Raw genomic sequence first — 22,096 nt, 5'->3', positions numbered from 1 at the left:
AGGAGAAGACTGGCAATATGCCTGCCCACACTAGGGATCCACCGAAAGCTGGTGGCACCCAGAGTGTCTGACTGGAAAACAAGTGATTATTAGGTTTTGGCCAAATCTGAATCAGTGCCCTGCTTGTAGTCAGTTGAGCTTGGTGCCACCGATGTGCTCTCTCACCAAGACTGACAGCGGTAACAAGTGCTGACCCACAGCACTTCGTCCACTTGCTGTTTCACAGACGCAATTTGTTACATGTGCTTTGTGAATAAATCTGAGGATTAGCTGTGCCTTGTGAAATCTGTCTGACGTTAGTTCAACATGTGCCTAGATTTCTGCTCAGCCCTGCTGCCCTTCAGGCCCAGAGACTCCTGTGGTCCTTCATTAGTGAAACCTCTGTGGATGCCAAGAGCAGCAGGCTGGGGTCACTCGGCACTGCCGTGCTTGCTCTGCATGTGCAGGCTTTCCACCAGCACAGAACCAGCTGGAAACTCACTCCCAGCACATACTCTCCTCCCTTCCTCTCTTTTGGACCCTCCGTTAAAGGCTGTCACCCAGTCTCACAAACAACAGGTACTGTCACTCTTTCAGTCTTGTCGCAGGCATAATCAGTTACCTCATTCTTTCTTCTAGATTTAGTCTACATTCCTAACTCCTGGACATACTAGTTGTGTATGTCTGGGAAGGACTAGTAGGTGCACTGCAATCTCTTTTAAACGCACTCAGACATGAGACCTTATTCCCAGTTATTCTTCCTGTAGATTCTAATATGACGGAGAATCCTCTACTCAGCAGCAAGGGACTGACACAGTACGACTGAATCAGCCAGCAGCGGCTCCTCCGTTATGGCGGAAGAGCGTTTCCCGGCCTGCTGCGAGCACAGCACACACACACACATTAAAAAAATGGTGATAAATACCATTTTATTTTAGTCGTAGGCTTGCGCTGTTACAACCTGAGGCGGGGGGGTGGGGCTGCTTCGTGCAACTGTACTGTTGCAGCAGCCCCTGCTTATGTCAGATTAGACGGCTGCCTACAGACAGCCAATCTGACATGCGCACTTCAGTCTGCACAATCCCAGAGAAACCACTCCAAGGGATTGTAGCCACAGGTCCCCAGCTGCAAAATGAGCACTGGGGTATCCTGCTCCAATGCATCCTGATGCTGCTCTGCAGCTCCAGGGGTGGTTGGAATCACTTTGCACGAGGGAGGAAGTCCTTCCCTCTACTGCTGCCTGCTTGAGTCATCGCCCAGGAGAGAGGCACTGGACGTGCTTCCGTGCAACAGATACGGTGAGTTTTTTGGGCATTGCACCCCACCATATTTTAATGTTGCCAGGTCACCACTGGAATCAGCCCCACACTTCAGAAACAACATTGTCTTCCACTGCTCTCGCCCTGCGCAGCTCCATACCCAGCAGTTAAGGGAAAGATCGCCAATGGTGAACCATGCAGCCCGGATATCCCGTGGCTGGAACAAATAAATGGAAGCAAGGAAAAGACAGGAAGCCACACCTTCTCTTAACATATATACCACGGACCGGAAACTCCACTCAAACGTGGTTCTGAAATCAACCTTCACTCGTCTGCCTCGGGAAGAAGTTGAAGGCCTTCCTTTTCAAGGAAAAACTCATGCAAAGGCAACTACTTTGCGTAGTCCACATAAATGGCAACAAAACGAACCCTGCCATTTGTAAGCAAGCCTTACTCGCTCTTCTTTTCTCCAATTCTGCGGTACCCCACTCCATGGCTTTATAACTCGTTGCACACTATACATAATATCCATATGCACCTGCCTACATGCTGGGAAGATGTGCCTACACTCGAGCTCAGAGCTCAGCAATCACTCAACAATCATTACCGTGAATGCCCAGCCCGTTGCTGGTCTTTTCCAGAAAGAAAGTACCTTCTCAATATTAGCAGCTGAAACAATTTAGTGTCAGTCTATAGAAGGCCCTCAGTGTAGCCCCCAATAGGGGTTACCACACTTGGCCATTGCAACCCCCACGTGGGATGATCACAAATCTGATGGGTGTGGCCCAGCACAGGCCAGACACAACTTAAGTAAATGCAGCCCAACATGGGTCGGTCCCCCATTCAGTAGTTGTAGCCCTGCACGGGCCAGTGACAGCTTCAGCAGTTACAGCCTCACACGGGCTGAGCGCAATTTCTGAAGCAGGCCATTCACATCTTTGGCAGTCACAGCTTCACAAAAGCTAACCTTAGCTTGGGCATTCGCAACATCACACAGGCCAACCACAACTTTGGCAGTTGCAGCCTCACAGAGGTTAATGAGGACATACAATCCCAGCCTGGACTGGTCCCCAGCAATCGCGTTGCTGCTGAATTGTGGCTCTCGCTTAAAGCATTTGAGAGAACAGTGGGGAGAGGGGGGAGCTCTGACGCCGGCGCTCTCTCAGATGGATCACTCTCCAGTAGTCTGCTATTTTAAGCACTTCACAGCAACCAGGGACATGCTCCACCTCTCTCATTCCTGGACACCATTTTCTCCTACAGGGTAGGCAAGCTCCTTCCCACTTTTAGCAGGCAGACAACGGTCTAGATGTTTGAAGACAGGTATGCAGCTTTCTCAGCATGAGATGAGGCCTAAGGTGATGTCCCCTCACCTCGGTGAGACTGACTGTCAAGGGACACCAGCCCCACAGCAGCCCTCCGAGTACTCTAGGGATCACTTCCTTCCTCTGCGATGGAGGATTTGGAACTGGAACAACAAATGGGGTAGTGAGGTTTCACATTGATACACTGCTGGAAGACATGTAATGTGAAACCACGGTCTAAAACTCTCCCTTCAAGTGTCATTTTCAGGCTGTTCTCCAGACACTGCCCTGGTGCAGTGGGATGCTTCTCACAGAGGGGTAGCCTCCAACCTGGAGCACTTACAACAAAGGTAAGGTTTCCACACCTGGTTGTCATCAGCTCAACTGAAGGCTTAATCAGGAAAAGACAAAATGGCAGGCCTCAACAGATGTTTCCTCTCCATGCACAACAGAGCCTGTAGTCCCACCTCTCACTCCTACTATCCACCAAACGTCAGTGTTCAGAAAGCCTAATCAACAGCTTCCTGTTAAGCAAAAGCCTTCTTGCATATTTACAGGAGCCCTGTTTCCATGCCCCTAACTTCAAAACTCACTTTAGGAATGCCAGCAATAGACTTCCACTGTCGAGAGAGCACTAGTCTCACTCCTGTTGTGTGTACAGCCAGGCCATGGGGATCCAAAATGGATTCCACTGACCTCCACTACTCTGGCTTAGTCATACCTACAATGCAAGTACCACACAGGCTACACACATCATGTCATATGTAACACGTACTTAGGATGTTAGCACGAAGGACTGGGTAAGCGCATAGAAGCAGAACTTCACACAAGTGGCCAATCCGGTGACTTCGATAAAATGTTCTGGTCATAATAAGGATTCTCAACACCTGGTATTCTGCCACCGCTGTTCTTTGTGTCTATGTTCCATAACGGGGATGGTAGCCGACTGTTAGCAAGTGAGGACATGCTTGGTGATACCCTGAAGGTCACAGGACAAGTCTAGAACCTACTTATGTCAGGTGAAAAAAGCGAATCTCAATGTCCTCCTGACTGACTGGCAGTCAGAACATAGACCTCCACATATCAGACACCCTACGCTAGTAACGCAGATGCCCCAACACTGTTCCAATCCCAGCCCTACAAGGCCCCTGTGGGCAGAAGCTGTGGTCCTCCTAATCAAGCAGATGTAAAAGGGTATGAAGAGAGGGAAACTTATTGAGGCAGAGAAAGAACAGGATTTTTAGAAACCAGGTATAAATGTGCAGGACTGAGAGGCTCATTACAACTCCCATGTGAAAACTGATACCATTATACTACATCCAGAATTCTTAACACTGTTTAGTACAATACTTACTTGTGATATTTGCACAGCATTAAAAACTCAAACCCTCAAAAGAAGAACAGCTGGGACTTTGTGTTTGCACAGCAGTTTCCAGAGGCCTGACCCTCATTCCGGTCACTTCCATCACATATATTCCACCTGTATTCCACAGGTGAAATGTTTTTAGAAAACCCTGAAAGTAAGTGTTTCACTGCAAAATGTGGCATCCCGATTTGGGCGGACACTCTTTTTGTACTCGAATAGGGGTTATCATGAAACATGTAATGAGGGCCTAAGGAGTAAGAACAACATATCTCATTCTCTAGGAGAGCATAAAATGGAATGAAAGGTGTTGTAGGAGCATTCTTTCACTGTCGCAGCAGAGCCATTGGCTGTTCCTGTCCTACCCTCCTCTCCCACCTTTCACCCCGAGTGAGCAAGCGGGAACGTGGAAACGTGAACACTTGGGACACATCCCATAATACTCCCATACCCCCACGGACGAGGTGATAGACCTTGCTACCCGGAATCTTTTTATTCTGCCCCCTTAAACCATCACCTTCCAATAAGGACTACATGTAAGTGTCTTCATGGCATGCCCCCTCCGTGCTCATCCAATATGTTCAGCCTGTGTACCCATATCAGGAGACTGAGTTTCAGATCTAACCACCCTCTATTTGCCTTAAAACCACCATGTCCTATATTTGAGTCCAGAATCTTTAACCTTTTTTGCCTCCCCCTTACATTGGCTTTACTGTTATTTTGTTGCTGTGTCAAGACTGATTTGCATATGACTGGGCCCAAAGGTGGCATGATGTGCAAAATATTGATGGACTGGGGTGCGACCCTAAGAAATTACCAGTGGCTGATTTTAATTCAATCATTCCATTTATCAGTTTTGTTTGTAAACTACACTGTTTATCAGTCCTGCCAACAATTCCTCATAAACGTAACCCACCCAAAGATGATCATTACCTCAAGTTTTATTTACGCAATCTAGTGAATAAAATAATACTTTGCACTATATTACATATTACTTAATTCTCATGTTAGCTGTTCCTCCAATCTCACAGGCAGTAGTCTCAAATTCTCCATCCCAACTTTTTGGACCGGGCGGCTGCTTCAGTTTCCACCTTGTAAAGCAATCCCACCATCCTGTAGTTGAACATATTGGAGAAATCAATTGTAGAAACAGGTTTTTATACCAAAGCTTAATTTTACAAAGATTCTCAATCAAACCACCCAAATTCTCTTCTCAGTCACTGGGAATTAGAATCCGGAAGCAGATCAATGTTCAAATGTGCCCATTTATTTTGTTATACAAATGCAGAAAAGTTGGGATGGAGAAAGGTCCAATGGATGGCTTATTGCAGCATCCTCTCGGCCTCAAATTCACCTTATCAAGCTGTAGTTTTCTGATCCCTACTGTATCACACACAGCGGTCATGCATTGTGACAAAGATGGCACCCCAGAGCATTGCTCTGTGGACAGAGGCGCACACCATTTGCATCCTGCTTTTGATGAGTGTGGCTACTGTCAGCTCACTGTGCTTTAGAGCACTGAAAATTGTTACAGTATTAAGATCAATAAGAATTTAGTAGCAGGAAGGGCTGTTTTACCTGTTGACTCCTATTTGTCGCCTACAGGCAGTCACTATTTTCTAAACTGATCTGCCAGTCCCGTGCAGCAGGTTTGGGCACTTTATATGCACTTTATTTGCATTTTGCATATATGTACCCATTAGTGTAGAGGATGGAAGTATGAAGCATGTGTGGCAATAGGTGCAATAGGGTACGTTTTGTCTTTGCTACATTCTAGTGGTACCCACGATAAAGGGTTGAAGGGAGAACTCAGAAAGCAGAAATAATTTGCAGGGTTCCTTACACTCCACAATTGTCCAAGGATCCTTTGTAGTCCGTACAACTGAGGTGTATTAAGAACAGGAGATAGAGGGCCCCTTTGAAGCTAGGGTGTTTCCGCATGCCCTTTCCTGGGCTGTTGCTCTCTAGAAGAGCTACCCTCCACAGTTGAACAGTTAGGTGAGTGTGGGAGCCTTTGGCCCACACCTGTTGTGACCTAGAAATCCTTGTATTCTCCAGAATTGTGGCAGCTACTTCAAAAAGGCCTCAACATGTTCTGGAGAGAAACCTTGGAAAGTCCTATAAGCCTGCCAGAGAGGGCTGCCTCAGCCATGCTTGAAGGTGGGAGCTGAAAAACTGCCCAGAAGAGGCATTCATGGTGACCTTGCACAAGGAAGATGCTGCGAGAAGAGAGGTGCCTAACAATGAACTTAGACTGCTGCTTCTACTCATGAGGACCTGCACCACTCATACTGATGGGTGACATCTGTGAGGCCCAAGTGTTCCCGCAGTATTTGCATTGCTTTGAAAGTACCCATGCCTTTGAACCTTCCTGAAGATTACTCAAATTGCCAATAGTAAACCCACGTTTGTGCAGAAGTGTCTAGAATGCAGGGCACTTAAGAACTCCTGAATGCATCCTATGGTCATCACAAACTGACCTGTCCTCAAGAGCCGGCATTCGACGAAAACGACAACTTAATCCATCAAGATTGAGCTACAAGCATTGTTTTGGGAAGAAACTGTGAAGGCAAAGACTGATGGATCAAGAGCACGGATCTCGAACACCATCGGTCAATTACTGGTGTTGAAGCAGGCGATGATTACTTGACTGGCCCTACGCTGTAACTGCACACCACACTATGAGCTGATGATCCAGTTTGGTGGGACATGCATGGAGCACATCACATGGAGGGGCTAGCCCACCGACCACCTAGGGAACTGTGTACCAGGCCTACACCGCATCAGAGACCAAAGGTTATATGAAACTCGGGGCTTAGAGCCGAAAGAGGCCCATTTTTATTACTCCTCACAGCAATCCCACGCGAAGATGGGGGGAGTCTTTTCAAGAAGTGGACCATTTATCATGGGAACCCCTCAAAAGGGCCTGCCGTGAGCTGAACAGAACAATCCCCACAAGAGGTTTTGAGAGGGAAGAGCAGCGGTTGTGCCCCGCCCCCCCAAGTACACTAATTTAACAAATGCAGTGTGTCTTTCGGATTTATTTTGTACAGTATTGTGTGTGTGTGTGTACAAGTAAAGTACTTTTCCTTTGTAGTAAAAGCACTGGATGAATCTTGATTTACTTATTGCTATTAGATGGTGTAGTGACTTGAGTCACCACCTCCCTAAGTCAGCCTTGGACTGCTCAATGCTTGCCACAATAATGGTCAGATGCTATGGGATTGTACTTGATGCTTACTTTTGGGTTTGGCAGTAAGGCTGAGTCCCAGGTCACCAGTGGCAAAAGGCTCTCATTTTAACAATCAGAGCCCAGTGACCCCCTGGAGCTCCTGAAAAAGTTTCTACTAAAGCCCTGGAAAGGCCATGGTAAAAGACCAGACGATGCAGAGTGGTTTTGTGTGTATTTTCCAATTATTGCCTCTATTCTAATCGTCGTGGGGCCCTTTCAGACCAAGCATTATTTTAAGAAAATGATACACAGCCATAGAGGGGGAACGATTCAGGCCATGAATGTATTCTTACACCTAAGTCTTTCCTTTGTGTATTTTCCTTAGCTTTGTATTGGTCTTGACTTGAAAGTTATTAACCGCTGTCCAATCACTACCACAAAAGGAAGACCCTTCTGAGATGCCTGCTCATGGCAAGTCATGAGGCTCATCATCTCAAATGGGGCCTGGGGAAACAATTGCTTGCAATGGGTGTGTGTGTGTGTGTATTTCCTCAGTGTATTCATGAAGGTTTTGTGGAACATGAATAGCCAATGTGGGAGCCCTCCTATTACCATTTCAGCTTCTAATATAAAGGTGTTTTTTTGTATTTTAGAGGGCCTGGCAGTTGGTGTTGGCTTCGGAGCTGTAGGAAAAAGTGCATCAGCAACATTTGAAAGTGCAAGGTAAGTGCCATGGGCTCCATATTCATTACTGAAACAATTATTTTTATACCACACTTCTTGCAAAGTATGCCTTCCTGGGATAGAAGTACTGTTCCACAATCCAAGGTTACATTGTAATTGCATCTATAATAGGTCTTACTAACCCTGATGAGGCGTCAAAGCACTTTTCAGCGAGTAGCACTGCACTCGGGAACCCAAAAAGTATTAGTGGTGTGTTAGTATAGGGAGATATCAAATTAATTTGAGCGGTGGACATTTGAGTCTGTTAGTTGAATTGAAAAGGGTAGTGAAGGGATAGAAGAGGGAAGGGTCTAGAAAGTGTTGTTTTGGATAGCAGTAGGAGGAGGTTTGAGATGAGTAAAGGGGAGGTGGAGGAGTAGAGTCCAAGGGAAGGGCTTAGAAAGGCTTGTTTGGGAGATCTGAATAGTCAAAGAGGCTTGAGGTGATTCAAGGACGGTAGAGGAGGGAAGAGTCTAGAAATGGTTATTTTGGGGATCATAGTAGTAGAACGGGGGTTAGGATGAGTCTGAGAGTGGAGGTAGAGGATATATTGAGAGAGGTATAGGTGAGATATAGGGTAGTGCATTGGATCTGCTGAATTAGAAGTAAAATGATAAATATAAAGATACATAAGTACATGGAAGGTATATATGTATAAGAAAGGTAATACATGTAGATTTAAGTTGTATTCAATAAACTCAGACATTAAAGTGTTGCTGTACTTTAAGCTAATTTCTTTATTTTTATAGTTTATGCTAAGTTTTTTTTGTAATTCGATAGTGAAGCAATTGTAGATACTTATGATAAAAATGTACTTATTTCTGCAGTGACCTATATACACTTTAAACATAGAAAAATATGACTATGAGTAATATGCACACTTGTTAAGCAAAACTAACAAATATATTTTTATAAACATAATTATTATACATATTTATACAAAGGAATACACATATGTAAATACACATATATAGTCCAAATAAATGCCTACATACACAGGGATATGCTGTATATTTTTGTTTGAGTATGGTGGTTATGTGGGGCCGAGCCAACTCTTGAGTAATCTTCTGAAGAAAAGGTAGTTATATGTGGATCTTCTGTTTGGAGGTAAAGAGTTCCATAGTTTGGCTGCTTGAACAGAGAAGGATGGGCCACCTGTGGTTTTTATTTTGTATGCCAGTGGCATTCACTTATCACAACACACACTAACGCCTATTACCACCTAACTGACAAACTTTGATGAGTATCTTTATACTTTATCTTTGAATCGGAGACTGTATTGTGACGGCGAGTTCTAAGAATAGGAAAGGGCCTTTTCCTGCCATTGTGCTCTTTGTAGATCTCACTATGTGTATATGTATATATATATATCAATCACATGAAGAAAAAACGCCGCACGCCTCTTGGATTTATCAGCTCAGTTTTAATGACCTTTTCCTCTTCCCCACCTACGCCTTTCGAACTCACACAGTTCCTGATCACGGTAGTAACATAAGTCCTATGTTTGTTTCACTCATTTATACCTTGGCTCCACATTATCCCACAATGAGGCATTGTGGGTTAGGTAGTTTCTTTATTTAAGTCACGCACGATTCCGTGCTTTCAGTCCATATTTGCGATGCTGTCCGGCATAGGTGTATCGCACTAGTTTATTAGGGGCTTTTATATCAATACCTGAGTGTGATTTTCTTCATGTGATTGATAAAATTGCGAGGTTGTCCTTACCTCGCCGTCAGCACCAGCTACGAAGAGCTCCTCCCGCAGGGACATTTTGCTGTGGATATATATATATATATATATATATATATATATATATATATATATATATATATATTACCTACTGGCGGTCGCCAGTAGGTAGTTATAGTTAGGACCACGTTTCCATAGGAAAACCTCAACATTCTATTTTGAATAACTTTGGCGCCGGTCGACGAATCCTCGCGAATTTCTCAAAATAGGTGGGGCGCTACGCTCCGCTCCTACCCTGAAAGTCTCGGGGGGATTTGTCAAGCGGGGGCTGAGATAAAAGGGGGGTCCCAAAACGCGTTTTTCCCATGCATTTTTCCATAGGACCTTTAGAACGAGCTACAGCCCGAACGGCTGAACAGAATTACTAGAAATTTGGCAGAGAGGTAGTCCCTAGGTCAAGGAAGTGCCTTTTGTAGGTTTGGTGTAAATCTGTTCAGTAGATTCTGAGAAAATAGCCTTTAAATCAATATATATATCTGAGCCCGCTTACGGTACGCTTACCGTACGCTTACCGTACGCTTACCGTAAGCTTACGGTGGCGTGCGCGAGCGCGATTCTGATTGGCTCTTAGATCTTAGTAAACATTCGAATCGGCCGAAACCAGGAAGCGGCGTCCGCCATTTTGTCTCTCGCACTGAGTGTTGTTTATCAAACATGATGGCCAAAAACATGTTACGGGGCTGTTTTGACAACTCCCTCCCACATAGTCATGTTGAGGGAGTCCCCAAACATCCCCCAAGAGCAAAAACGGTTTTATTTTTTTTTCGGCAATTTCGCGGGGTACGCTTACCGTACGCTTACCGTACGCTTACCGTAAGCTTACCGTACGCTTACGGTAAAAAAATAAAAATAAAAAAAACACTATCCACACTTACCCCACCCCCTGTGCTTTTGGTGGCCGCAGGCCACCAAATGTGCAGGGCTTATTAATAGAGAAAAAAAACGTAATTTTGGCAACATGAAATTATAAAATCGAAATAAAAAAAACACTATCCACATTGACCTCACCCCCTGTGCTTTTGGTGGCCGAAGGCCACAAAATGTACAGGGCTTATTAAAGTTGATAAAAACCGTGCACGGAACGAACTGCGTTAAGTGGGCGCGCACGCCACAAATGGCGTAAAGTAACTTAGCATTTAAAAAACCGTACAAATTCACTGAAAAAACCATAGGTTTCACACACGTTATAGTTAGGAAATAGCATTTAAAAAACCTTGCTAATTCACTGAAAAAACCATAGGTTTCACACATGTTATAGTTAGCTGGACATTTTACTGATAAAAAACCAATGAAATTCCCCCGTTATAGTTACTGTAGGCAACTATAACTCACGCGACCGTAATCCTCTGCTGATGACATATGTGTCTTTATGAAAAAAAAATATTTGTAATATATGTATAGCTAAAATTTAATGGAAGAAGATATGGGCAAATAAGTGTCTAAATACAGTATTAGCATCAGCAGAGGATTACGGTCGCGTGAGTTATAGTTGCCTACAGTAACTATAACGGGGGAATTTCATTGGTTTTTTATCAGTAAAATGTCCAGCTAACTATAACATGTGTGAAACCTATGGTTTTTTCAGTGAATATATATATATATATATATATATATATATATATATATTCACTTAAAAAACCATAGGTTTCACACATGTTATAGTTAGTAGGACATTTCACTCGTGAAACACCAATGAAATTCCCCCGTTATAGTTAGTGCAGGCAACTATAACTCACGCGACCGCAATCCTCTGCTGATGACGTCAGATATTACATCACTGTATTTAGACACTTATTTACCCATGTCTTCTTCCATTAATTTTTAGCTATACATATATTACAAATATTTTTTTTTCAGAAAAACACATATGTCATCAGTGATGTAATATCTGACGTCATCAGCAGAGGATTGCGGTCGCGTGAGTTATAGTTGCCTGCACTAACTATAACGGGGGAATTTCATTGGTTTTTCACGAGTGAAATGTCCTACTAACTATAACATGTGTGAAACCTATGGTTTTTTAAGTGAATTTGTAAGGTTTTTTAAATGCTAATTCCTAACTATAACGTGTGTGAAACCTATGGTTTTTTCAGGGAATTTGTACGGTTTTTTAAATGCTAAGTTATGTATTTTATTTATTTATTTATTTATTTATTTTGTTGTGCGCGCGCGGTACGCTTACTCGCGGAATCGGTACACGAAGTTCGCGGAATTTTTCCGTTGTGCGCGTACGCTACGCGCATTCCGCGATTTTTCGATAAAAAATTACAATTAATTTTTGCCCTTGGGGTCCTTCTGGGACCCCCTGACAAAGGCTAGGGGTCAGGAACTGTCCACCCTGCCCCCTTTTCACGTTCTCCACCTTTGTTTTTCACCCCCTCAGACTGCGAGAGACAAAATGGCGGCCGACACTTCCTGGTTTCGACCAATTCGAATGTTTACTAAGATCTAACAACCAATCAGAATCGCGCTCGCGCACGGCGGCGTGCGCGTACGGTAAGCTTACGGTACGCGCTCGGAGCGCGCCTATAGATATTTATATTGATTTAAATGCTATTTTCTCAGGAAATACTGAACAGATTTACACGAGACCTTCAAAAGGCACATCCCTGACCTGAGGGCTACCTCTCTGCCAAATTTCAAGTAATTCTGTTCAGCCGTTCGGGCTGTAGCTGTGTCTAAAGGTCCTATGGAAAAATGCATGGGGAAAACGCGTTTTGGGACCCCCCTTTTTTCTCAGCCCCTGCTTGACGAATCACCCCGAGACTTTCAGGGTAGGAGCTGAGCGGAGCGCCCCATTAGTTGTGAAAAGTTCGCGAGGATTCGTCAACCGGCGCCAAAGTTATTCAAAATAGAATTTTCAGATTTCCTATGGAAACACGGTCCTAACTATAACTATCTACTGGTGACCGCCAGTAGATAATATATATATATCTATACCGACATCTGCACTGTTAAGTCAGACCTACAAAGAGCCTTGTTGCTCAAATATACTCACAGCGGCTGCCCCTAAAGGAGTATTTATCTCTCTTCTAATGATATTGGGCCTTCATATATCATTGCTCCTCCTGTAGAGTGTTTGCTTTTCAATGCACCAGAGGTAATTTTACATCTCAAAGTACACTGAATCGTCACACACTATCTCATAAATACATTGTGTGCAGAAACCAATCGTTTTTTGTAGCTTTTTCACTGCAGCAAGTTTTTTATCTTGTTTTAGTAAGGATTAAAAATGAAAGCAAAACCTATTTTCTTTTCCAATGTTTGCTCCTCCAGCTGTGAATAGTCCTTAAAGAGGTTGTTGTTATAGTGATAGCATCCTTTAGGGAGGAGGCCCTGTCGTGCAGCTGAAGATTGAAGAGTGGCGTGTACTTACGGCTGTGGGTACTACTGAGTGCCCATAAAACACGTACCTGTTTGGCTAAATAACTATCTGTGTTGAATCTGCAAACCCTGGTGGTATATTGTGATGTTTGCCTTAGTACATAATATTTTATGTGCTGCATGTACACCCACCACAAAGTGTGAGAAGGCAATGCTCAGCATAACATAGGGACTTACTGCTCTACGCAACCCAGGTATGGTGGGTCGAAAGCTCCTTGGCAGCCAAAACAGGTCATGACACACCCCAGATTCCTACATGTTTACCCACAAGAGAGTGGCATAAGACCCAAGTATATACTATCTTGCACCTTCCTGACTTGACTGAGCACTGTCTTGCTAAAGCAGTGTACCTGCAAAGAATACTGACTACTTGTATTGGAAGCTCCACCGTCTCTCAGGTGAACTTGGACCTCATGCACCAAAACCACATGGTATGGTGGGAGAAAACAACATTGTATTGCACTATTTAACCTTAAACTAACATGAATTAATTCTTATACTTTTTATAAAGTCACAACAATAAATAGACAATATATTGTGTGCTACTCATGTGCTATCTGTACCCGAGTGTTCTGTCCCACACATCCACCAAGTAAGCCTCGGATCATTCCAGCCCTTCCCTCAGAATCAGAACCAAATGAAGAGGAGGTGCTTGCCATTGAGCTTGCATTAGTGGTTGGTTCCTAAGGTTGCAGACATTTCTGGCATTGCTTGTTACTGGGATTTCTCTGCGGTCTCTCTGTTGACAAAACTCAGACTTTGGTTGCCCATTTACCCCTAAATTGACAATCTGTGGTACTTGTTTCTAGAATTGCCCACTTGCCCTTGAGTTCACTAAGCTTCGGAGATTGTATGTATTTAAGATGAATTGCTTTTTCATTTGAACAGGGTCGAACTGGGAGAGAAAATCGGCCCAGGTACCAAAATAAAAGTGGCCCCCAATTAGTGAATTTTAAAACTAAAAAAGTGGCCCATGTTTGCAAAATGGGCAGTTTTTAACTTGTAAAGACACGCTGCATAAGTGTCTTGCAAAGTATGGAAGACTGCAAAGATGTTTACTTGCTGCAGGCAATGTTTGTTTTAATGTCGGGCAAATCAGCAGTAAAATCCGGTCCAGCATAACATAACACAGACCCAAAAAACAGCCCCCACACTGACCTTTCGGACCATTCCTTCGGGCACTGCCTGGTTGCCCTACATGCCTGTCTGTCCCTGCATTTGAAAAATCCATCACTTATACAAATTCAAAATAAGATTAATTTAATACATCTATAAAATGCAGGCAAATATTCGTAATTAAAAGTGGATAAAATAGATACATATCAGCCGTGAGTTGTTGTTATTATTAACAATAATCATAACAATCATTGTATCCAACTGTGCATACTGCTTAATTCTGATAACTACCCGTGTTGTGGGCTCAAAATTTCTTACCCACTCACGTATGAGTGAAGACACACCCAACTTGACTTTAGAGCCATGCCTCTAGTACAAATCTTATCCTCTTGACAACTTGAGAAATAATGTGTGAAGTCTAAAGTAGTTGAAGTGAGGGGCTCTTTTTTAGTTCTCGCCTAGCGTTGCAGCGCTGCTCGCTCTGCGAGATCTATTGTCATCAGGGAGACTTTGGAAGGGGACTTGAAGCCCCGCCCATCCTTCCCATTGGCCGTCGTCATTATTTCTGTTAAACGCTGGCCTCCGATTGGAAACGAGGCTTCATGGTGAACGCCCTGTCTCCTTCTCGGCCAGCCCATCCGGACTGGATTGTGTGCTGGCGGCGTGAAACGGTCCCCTTCAATTAGGTCGGGGAGCACGTTTTTTTTCTTTTTTGGCGCAATGGCGACAGCTTGTATTTATAAATTCTATGTTTTTAATTACTGTAATAAGCGCGGCGCCTGCTAGGGACACCACGCTCACTTAATTGATTTCTATTTTACATTGGTTTTTTAGGTCTCGTCTGAGCCAGCGCATGCGCTGCTCTGCGAGACATTTAGTAAGGGGATTTTCAAAGTGCTACCAGAGAGGCTATTGCTGGCCTCAAGCTTGCGTGCATGTGCGCGTGAACGCGCGCAGCCGCCATGTGGGTTTCTGTCAAGGCTCATTAAGCCTTGCGTGCCTCTCTCCGCATTGCTTGCTTGCGTGTCATTCTGCTAGCCTTCATGTCCGTCCTTCCTCCCTCTCACACTCGGCGCCTGCAGTTTGCCCTTCCCCCTCCTCCACCACAGAGCACGTCTTGCGGCCGCACATCTTGTTTCATGCCGCGCGTCTTTTACGGCCGCTCCCCTGATGAAGATCTTTGGGGTTACAGGGCACAACGCTCCTGGACTCCGATTTGACAGCAAAACCAAACTACCTGGCTTCAAGAAACTTTTTAGAACACAACCGACATTTAAACATGTCTCCTGCTAAAGACTTCTCCAGGGCAGTGACTGAGGAACAATCACCCGTGGTCTGCAAGGAAGCCGCCAGCACTGTGCGGAAATTCACACTCTGGACAGGACACAGAGCTATTACGTCATTGTAATCGCAGAAAAGGAGAGCGAGTGGGTGCAAAAGCCCATAACATACACGGACATTCATTTACAAAACGCCGTTTACTACAGATGCTCCATACACTCCGCCTGGCCAGGTTTACACTTGAGGCTGCTGAGAAATTCGCACATTGCAGTATGTTTTTAATTAGATGTGGTTTAATATAGAACAGTGTGCTCATTGCATTGGACGCATCACTCGGTTGTAAGTGTCGCTTCTGTGACCTCTGTAGGCAGGAAGGTGCAAAAACTATTTCCGGTGACCTCATTGAGGCAGCTTTCTCATGACAGGCATGTCATTCTCTATTTCTAGAAACTCAAGCCAGGGGGTTACATTATTTCATTCGCCTCTTCCCCCTTATTCCTGTCTTAAACTCAACCCAGCCCATTCATTTGTTATATTTTGAAGAGATGGGTATAACAGTGAGGTAGTGAGGACCTAGTCATGTCTTGAATGTGACCAGTATTAGATTAGATGGGACATGTTTTTCAAACGATGCAAATCAAGTCCAGAGTATCTGGGCGAAGGTGGAACTTCACAATTACTTTTCAGTTATTAAACTTGTCAGTGATTACTTTTCTCTCAATTTCTGTGACTAGAATTTATATTCTACTGCAATTCAAGCCTAAAGAAATATCTCGGTGTTACAGCAGTTTGGAGATACAATTTCTTTGAGGTGGGGTTATGGCATTCTATGCTCCTAATATTACATCTCTTTAGACCTGCTTGACGGTAGACTGACAATATTGGCACGTTAAGGTTGGCAAATGTCAGTCTCATGGGGGCGTGACATGCTTTTATCCTCTTGTGAGATATATATATGACTCCTTTTAATCCCAAAATATATATTTTAAACATCCTTCAGCCAATACCCCGCTTTTTTCTTTACCTTGATAAAATTGATTACCCTTGCAGGTATATTTACTTTGTCACATCGCTAACATTATTGCAGCCTGAAACCTTTATTTGTGTGATTTGGCGCATCTTTTCCCGATGACAATATGCTCTTCAGAAGAGTGTAAGTATGCTGCTGTTTGATGCGACCTCTGCGGGGCGCATGGATAGTGTTTGGTTAAATATTGTTACTGGAGCGTGCCAGAGAAACATCTATTGCTCGGATAACGCATCAATCAATCATTTTAAAGTAGCTTTATTTATGATTGTTCTGGCAGCAGTCATTTATTCATGTAACTAGAAACAGATGATACTAAAAGTGATAAACTTAAGAGAAATAAAGATTTTTTTTCTGGAGAACATTTGTGACTTGTTCTCTTTTTAAACCTAATACAAAATCAACAAGAAGTCATAACATTTATAATATGCACACTACTCGAAGGTCTCTTGGCCGGAACATCTATAACTAGAATAGGTAGGCCCTGAGGATTTTTTCATGTGCTGAAATTTGGAATGACTGTGGTTAGTGGGAAATAACTTCCACACCAGGGGATCCTGAACACAATAAGCACCGCCTCTTTTGCATAATTCAGTGTTTATTAAGGAGGGTTTCCACTGTCACCTGTTTTTGAGGCACACAGGAACTGATGTGGTATAGTCAACCACGCGCCATCAGATGCCCCTGAAAGAGCGTATTCCAAGGAGGGTGGTTCTTCACTCCTCCTCTCCCCTTTCGAGCTGATGCCTGGATTGTGATATGATATGATATGATGTAGTTTTTGTAAAGCGCGGCTTACACTCCAAGGAGCATCTTGGCGCTAGTGGTGAGAGTGTCATTGGAAAAAGAAAGGGAAAGTGCTGACAGAAAGAACTAAGGAGAGTTAGGTTAGATTAGTTTTAGGACTAACGTGTCAGGCGCATTAAAAATCCAGGTTTTGAGGGCCTTGCGAAATAGGATTTCAGAGGGGATCTGACGCATCTGGGAGGGGAGTTTGTTCCAGGCTCTAGCTCCCAGAAAACCTAGCGATTTGCCACCTTTGGTTGCGAGCCTGAATCTAGGGATCACCAGTAGGTTCAGGTTGGAAGACCTGAGTGATCGAGAGGGGGTGTATTTCCCAAACCTTTGGGACAGGTAGGAGGGACCCGACTGGTGGTAGGCTCTGAAGGTGATGAGCAGGATTTTAAATAGTACTCTCTTATGAATAGGCAGCCAGTGTAGGGTTCTAAGTGCTGCTGAGGCAGATGACCTCCTGGGTAGCCTTAGTACTAGGCGGGCTGCGGTATTCTGCACCATCTGCAGTTTGTGCAGGACGCTTTTATTGGAACCTGCATAGATGCTATTGCAGTAATCCAGGCGGGATGTGATGAGGGCCACAGCGATTGTCTTCCTGGCCGTCAGGGGAAGGAGGTCGAAGAACCTTCTTAAGCCCTTGATGATGTTAAAGCAGGACCCTGCCACGGTACCTGCTTGTTGCTTGAAAGAGAGGGCTTCATCAAACCTAATCCCGAGGTTGCGGGCTGATTTGATTGTGTTTGGCGGGACCTCAGCATCTTGGGGCCACCACTGTTTCGGGCAGAAGAAATTATCTTGACCGAAAGGGAGGATTTCCGTTTTTCCTGAGTTACACTTGAGGTGGTGGGTTCTCATCCATTCAAAAGTGGCGGTAAGACAGGCTTTCAGATTTTCTTCAGCTGAGGTAGTGTTGTCTTGGACCAGGATGAGCTGCGTGTCATCAGCATAAGAAATTGTGCTGATGTTGAAGGAGCTGATGAGTTCTATCAGGGGGGTCATATATAAGTTAAAAATTGTAATATCATCTGCTCCGTTATCCACAAGAAAATAATTTCCTGGCTGCTGTAACCTCAGAGCCAGGCAGCCAGAATGTGTCTTAACCCCTGTAAGTTCGACTGCAGTAACCCTGCTCTTAAAGCATTCCACATGCTTCCACTGGCATGCAGTCTCTCAAACCTGGACATCAGGAATACATTTACGGTATGTTTACATCCCGCAGATCATACAAGGACCAAGACCCAGAATGCCTGCAGAAACTAACACGTAACTAACATGTAACTTAATCGCAACCAGAGACCTTCACTCAGTCTGCTCCTCTGATCAACCTGTGGTTGTGCAAGACGATGAAATACTGAGGTAGATCACTGGGTGGAGAAGGGCAGAGACCAGCCCCAACCTGAGAGCTCAATCCAACTACTTGATATGATGTACAGGAAACTCCTGAAAACTGAGATCTTCAGACTTGCCTGTATCTGGACTAAGGAGCAAATGGGGGCGGTGGGTTGCAATGGAAGAGTATTGCACTCTGTTACTTAACCAATCCGATTGGACTTAAACTTCCTCTTCCAACCATTAAGCTGCATTTCCTTTGTTGTCAGCTCTCTGAAATAATGGGAAAGGTGACACTCTGTGCTTTTATAAAAGTCTGAAATAATTTTAAGGCATTGGCACCCTAGGTGAAGAACTTTTATTTGAATCCGCCCCTATGTTTTTGAGCTTTATGGAGGCTAGAGGGGTGGATGTGGCAGATATGTTTGAGCATACCATTCACTGCTATAAGCAGGGTACCGTGATGTTGAGAAGAGACACATGAAACATAGGGTAAATCCACACATGATCACCTGCTTTACAGGCATGAGCCATACCAAAAGTATACCATATGCTGCATGCCAACTCAGAAAGAGGAAGGAAAATGAGCCAGTTGTCTTAAGTTGTGGAGGAAAACCATGTAGGTGTAGTGCGATGGCCTGGTTTAGCCGCTGCCTCTCTACCGGTGAGGGATGGACTGTCATAGTGTGTTAGTTTCTATAGAGAAATGAGCCAGTGCGAAAGGTAAACTTAAGGTAGGGCAACAAAAAGTTCTACTCTTGTGGGTTTCCACTGTGGTAATTTTGATTCAAATCCCTGAGACGGCATTTACACAAAAACATAGTTGCCATTTGTACACATCAGTTCAGAGAGAAGGAAAAAGTGTTTTTATTTTTGAGTAAATATTTTTATTAAATTAGTCATCTATATCAATAGTATGAAAGAACGCTAAACAAATACATTCCAGTGTAAGTAATCCCTAGTCTGATGAAAGTTCTTATAAAACGAAACCCTAATCTAATTTTAATAATAAATCTGTCCCCACTTGTGCTAATTTACGTAACCCATATCAGTCTGGCTATTCGTCGGATCCTGGTGATTCAGAAACAACCAAGGACAAGCAGTAAGTAGCATGTGTCCTGACACATTTCAGCATTACACAACTTTATCCATCACACCATTCAAACCAGTAAATGATGCTGGCAGGATGACAGACGATGCATGAGAGTCACAGGAATATCAGTGTGTCATCATCGGAATGGTGTGTTAGATCTCATCTCCTGAACAAGCTCAGCAATCCTATTATGCCACAAGCTCCTGGAGACCATAACCGACTTGCAATCTCAGAAGACACCAGGTCCTAATGGCTTTCATTAGAGTTCTTTGCATCACTTTTGTCTCCCTGCCTTCTGACCATTTTCGAAGAAGCTAGTCAATCAAACGCTTTGTTTAAGTACCTGGAGTACCGTAACCAATTTGCTTCGTGCCGCCCGATCTCCCTGATTAATGCGAGACCAAAATAGCTACTCGGCTGGTCAGGGTGCTACGTATTCTCACACACCTATTTCAAAACTGCTTCATGTTAGAACAAATACGAGGTACCACATCAGGCACATACAAATGGCACTAGCTTGTGCGCACAAATTGTCTGACACAGGTTTGCGAGTCTGAGTCACTTCCTTCCCTCTCATTAGGAGGGACACCATGCATGGATGTCCTTTTTTAGGTCGAGCCTATAGCAGCGCACATGTGCTGCAATAGGAAAACAACCTCTTGGAGCTGACCACAACTTTTCACACGCTTGAGCGTGTGTTTTTTTTTTGGCTGACAGCCTATTGGCCTTTGCGTGCGTCTTTCTAAGAAAGACAGCACGCAATTGGGCAAAGGTGGGTGCATGTCCACCCTTTGCTCCGCCCATGGCCTATTGCTTGCGGTTACCCGCACAGGCACGATCTGTTTTGTATTATCGTGCCCAGACGTGGGCGCGATAATTCAAAATAAATGTCTCGCTGTGGCGCGCGCACCACTTGTGTGCTTGTTCTCTCTCCCCTCGAAATTGGGATGTTTTCATTTCTCCATCACTAGCGCTGACTCCCTGTGAGGGACGATATGGTTGGGGAGGTGGTTCTCCTAGTATACAAACACAAGAAGTCGCTTAGGAGGTAAAGAACCGGCTTAACAAGGCCTTTCTGTAGTGTTCTGGATGATGTCTGTTTCTCGAGGGGTCGCAGTCCAGATCAAGGGTTCCTCCGTAGAGACCTTCTCTCCGTACGGTTCTGCCGTAGGGACCGTCTCCTCGTCCGTCCGTGACCCAGGGAAGAGATACACAGGGACACAAAGGTAAGTAGGGTTGTAGGGACCAAGGGCGCTTTGAGGGGGGAAGGTTTGTGAGGGATCACCAGGACTACCACCAACTGCTGTGACTCGTATAACCCAGACGAGATAAGGAGGTGAACATAGGCACAGAAGGCTGGAGGGGGGTGAGTGTAGTTGACCCACAGAAGAAGAATCCCCAACACTCAGGCTCCCCGTATTCCCGTGACCTCCCACGTCCTATTCAACCCGTCCCTCCCCGTGCTTGCGACAGGCTCAAGATACGATCACGTACCTTTCCCAGCCACGCTCCTCCAGGAACGTGGCGGGGCGAGTAGCGTATCCGTTGGCCTCCTGGCTCCGTCGGCGCCGTCTCTCGGACTCCGCACTCTCCTTCAGTCGTCTCTCGTCCTCCACTGCTCACTCGCTCCTGCTCCGTCTCCTTCGCTCGGCTCTCCTTACTTCCTCCGGCTTTCGCGTCCTCCTCTTCTTCCGGGTTCGTTTTACAAGGGCTCGGGCTCTCTGATTGGACGGCGGCTTCTGACGTGCAGACTGTCGGCTCCTCCCCAAGGGGTTCTCTGGTGGAGTTAAAGGGCCCGTACGAGTCCTATGGCCAGGGCGTAAAGGAACAATCAGGAATCCCTTCGGCTTGTGTGTCCGAAGCCGTGCCACCAGTAGCGCCCCCGTGACAATTCCCTCCCCCTGGTGTGCCCCGATCGGGGGATCAAGGGAACCGAGAAAGAAAGTCAGCATTACCCTGGTTCACCCCTTTCCGGTGTCGGATGTCTATCTGATAGGGTTGGAGGGCAAGGAACCAGCGGAGGATCCTGTCATTGTGACCATGATTCCGTTGTAGCCAGGTGAGGGGAGCATGGTCCGTGTAAAGGACAAAGGGTCGGCCTTCTAAATAATACCGGAGTTTCTCAACCCCCCACTTGACCGCAAGGCACTCTTTTTCTATAGTGGAGTAAGCCTGCTCCCTAGGAAACAACTTCCTACTGAGAAAAAGAAGGGGGCGTTCGTGACCGTCGGGATCTTTTTGAGAGAGAACCGCCCCGATCCCAATACCCGAGGCGTCTGTCTGTAGGATAAAGGTTTTGCTGAAATCCGGGGTCACTAATACCGGGGAGGTTGTTATAGCATTTTTCAGGGCTTGAAACGCAGAGGCTTCTTGATCTGAAGGGGCGTGTAACCTGGGTGAGGTGTGTGTTTTTCGTAGTAGGTCAGTGAGGGGGCCCGCTATGGTAGCGAACTGGGCTATGAACCGTCTATAATACCCCACTAACCCTAAGAACGCCCTTAAGTCTCTTTTGATCTTTGGAT

The 22,096-nt window shown here is 44.9% G+C and overlaps 1 protein-coding gene across 2 annotated transcripts in view; it reads left to right on the top strand.

Moving 5' to 3' along the window:
* Nucleotides 1-22,096, top strand: part of SLC39A11 (solute carrier family 39 member 11) — a 2,092,456-nt gene that overhangs the window by 1,703,956 nt on the left and 366,404 nt on the right. For both annotated transcript variants that reach the window (XM_085617335.1, XM_085617334.1), the window contains exon 7: nucleotides 7,731-7,800. In XM_085617335.1, the coding sequence (XP_085473461.1) occupies nucleotides 7,731-7,800 (70 nt within the window). The remainder of the gene's footprint in view (nucleotides 1-7,730; nucleotides 7,801-22,096) is intronic.

This window comes from Triturus cristatus, chromosome 7 (assembly GCF_964204655.1).
Source record: "Triturus cristatus chromosome 7, aTriCri1.1, whole genome shotgun sequence".
NCBI lineage: Eukaryota > Metazoa > Chordata > Amphibia > Caudata > Salamandridae > Triturus > Triturus cristatus.
The sequence above is the reverse complement of the archived record's forward strand: the minus strand, read 5'-3'. Positions and strand labels throughout refer to the sequence as shown.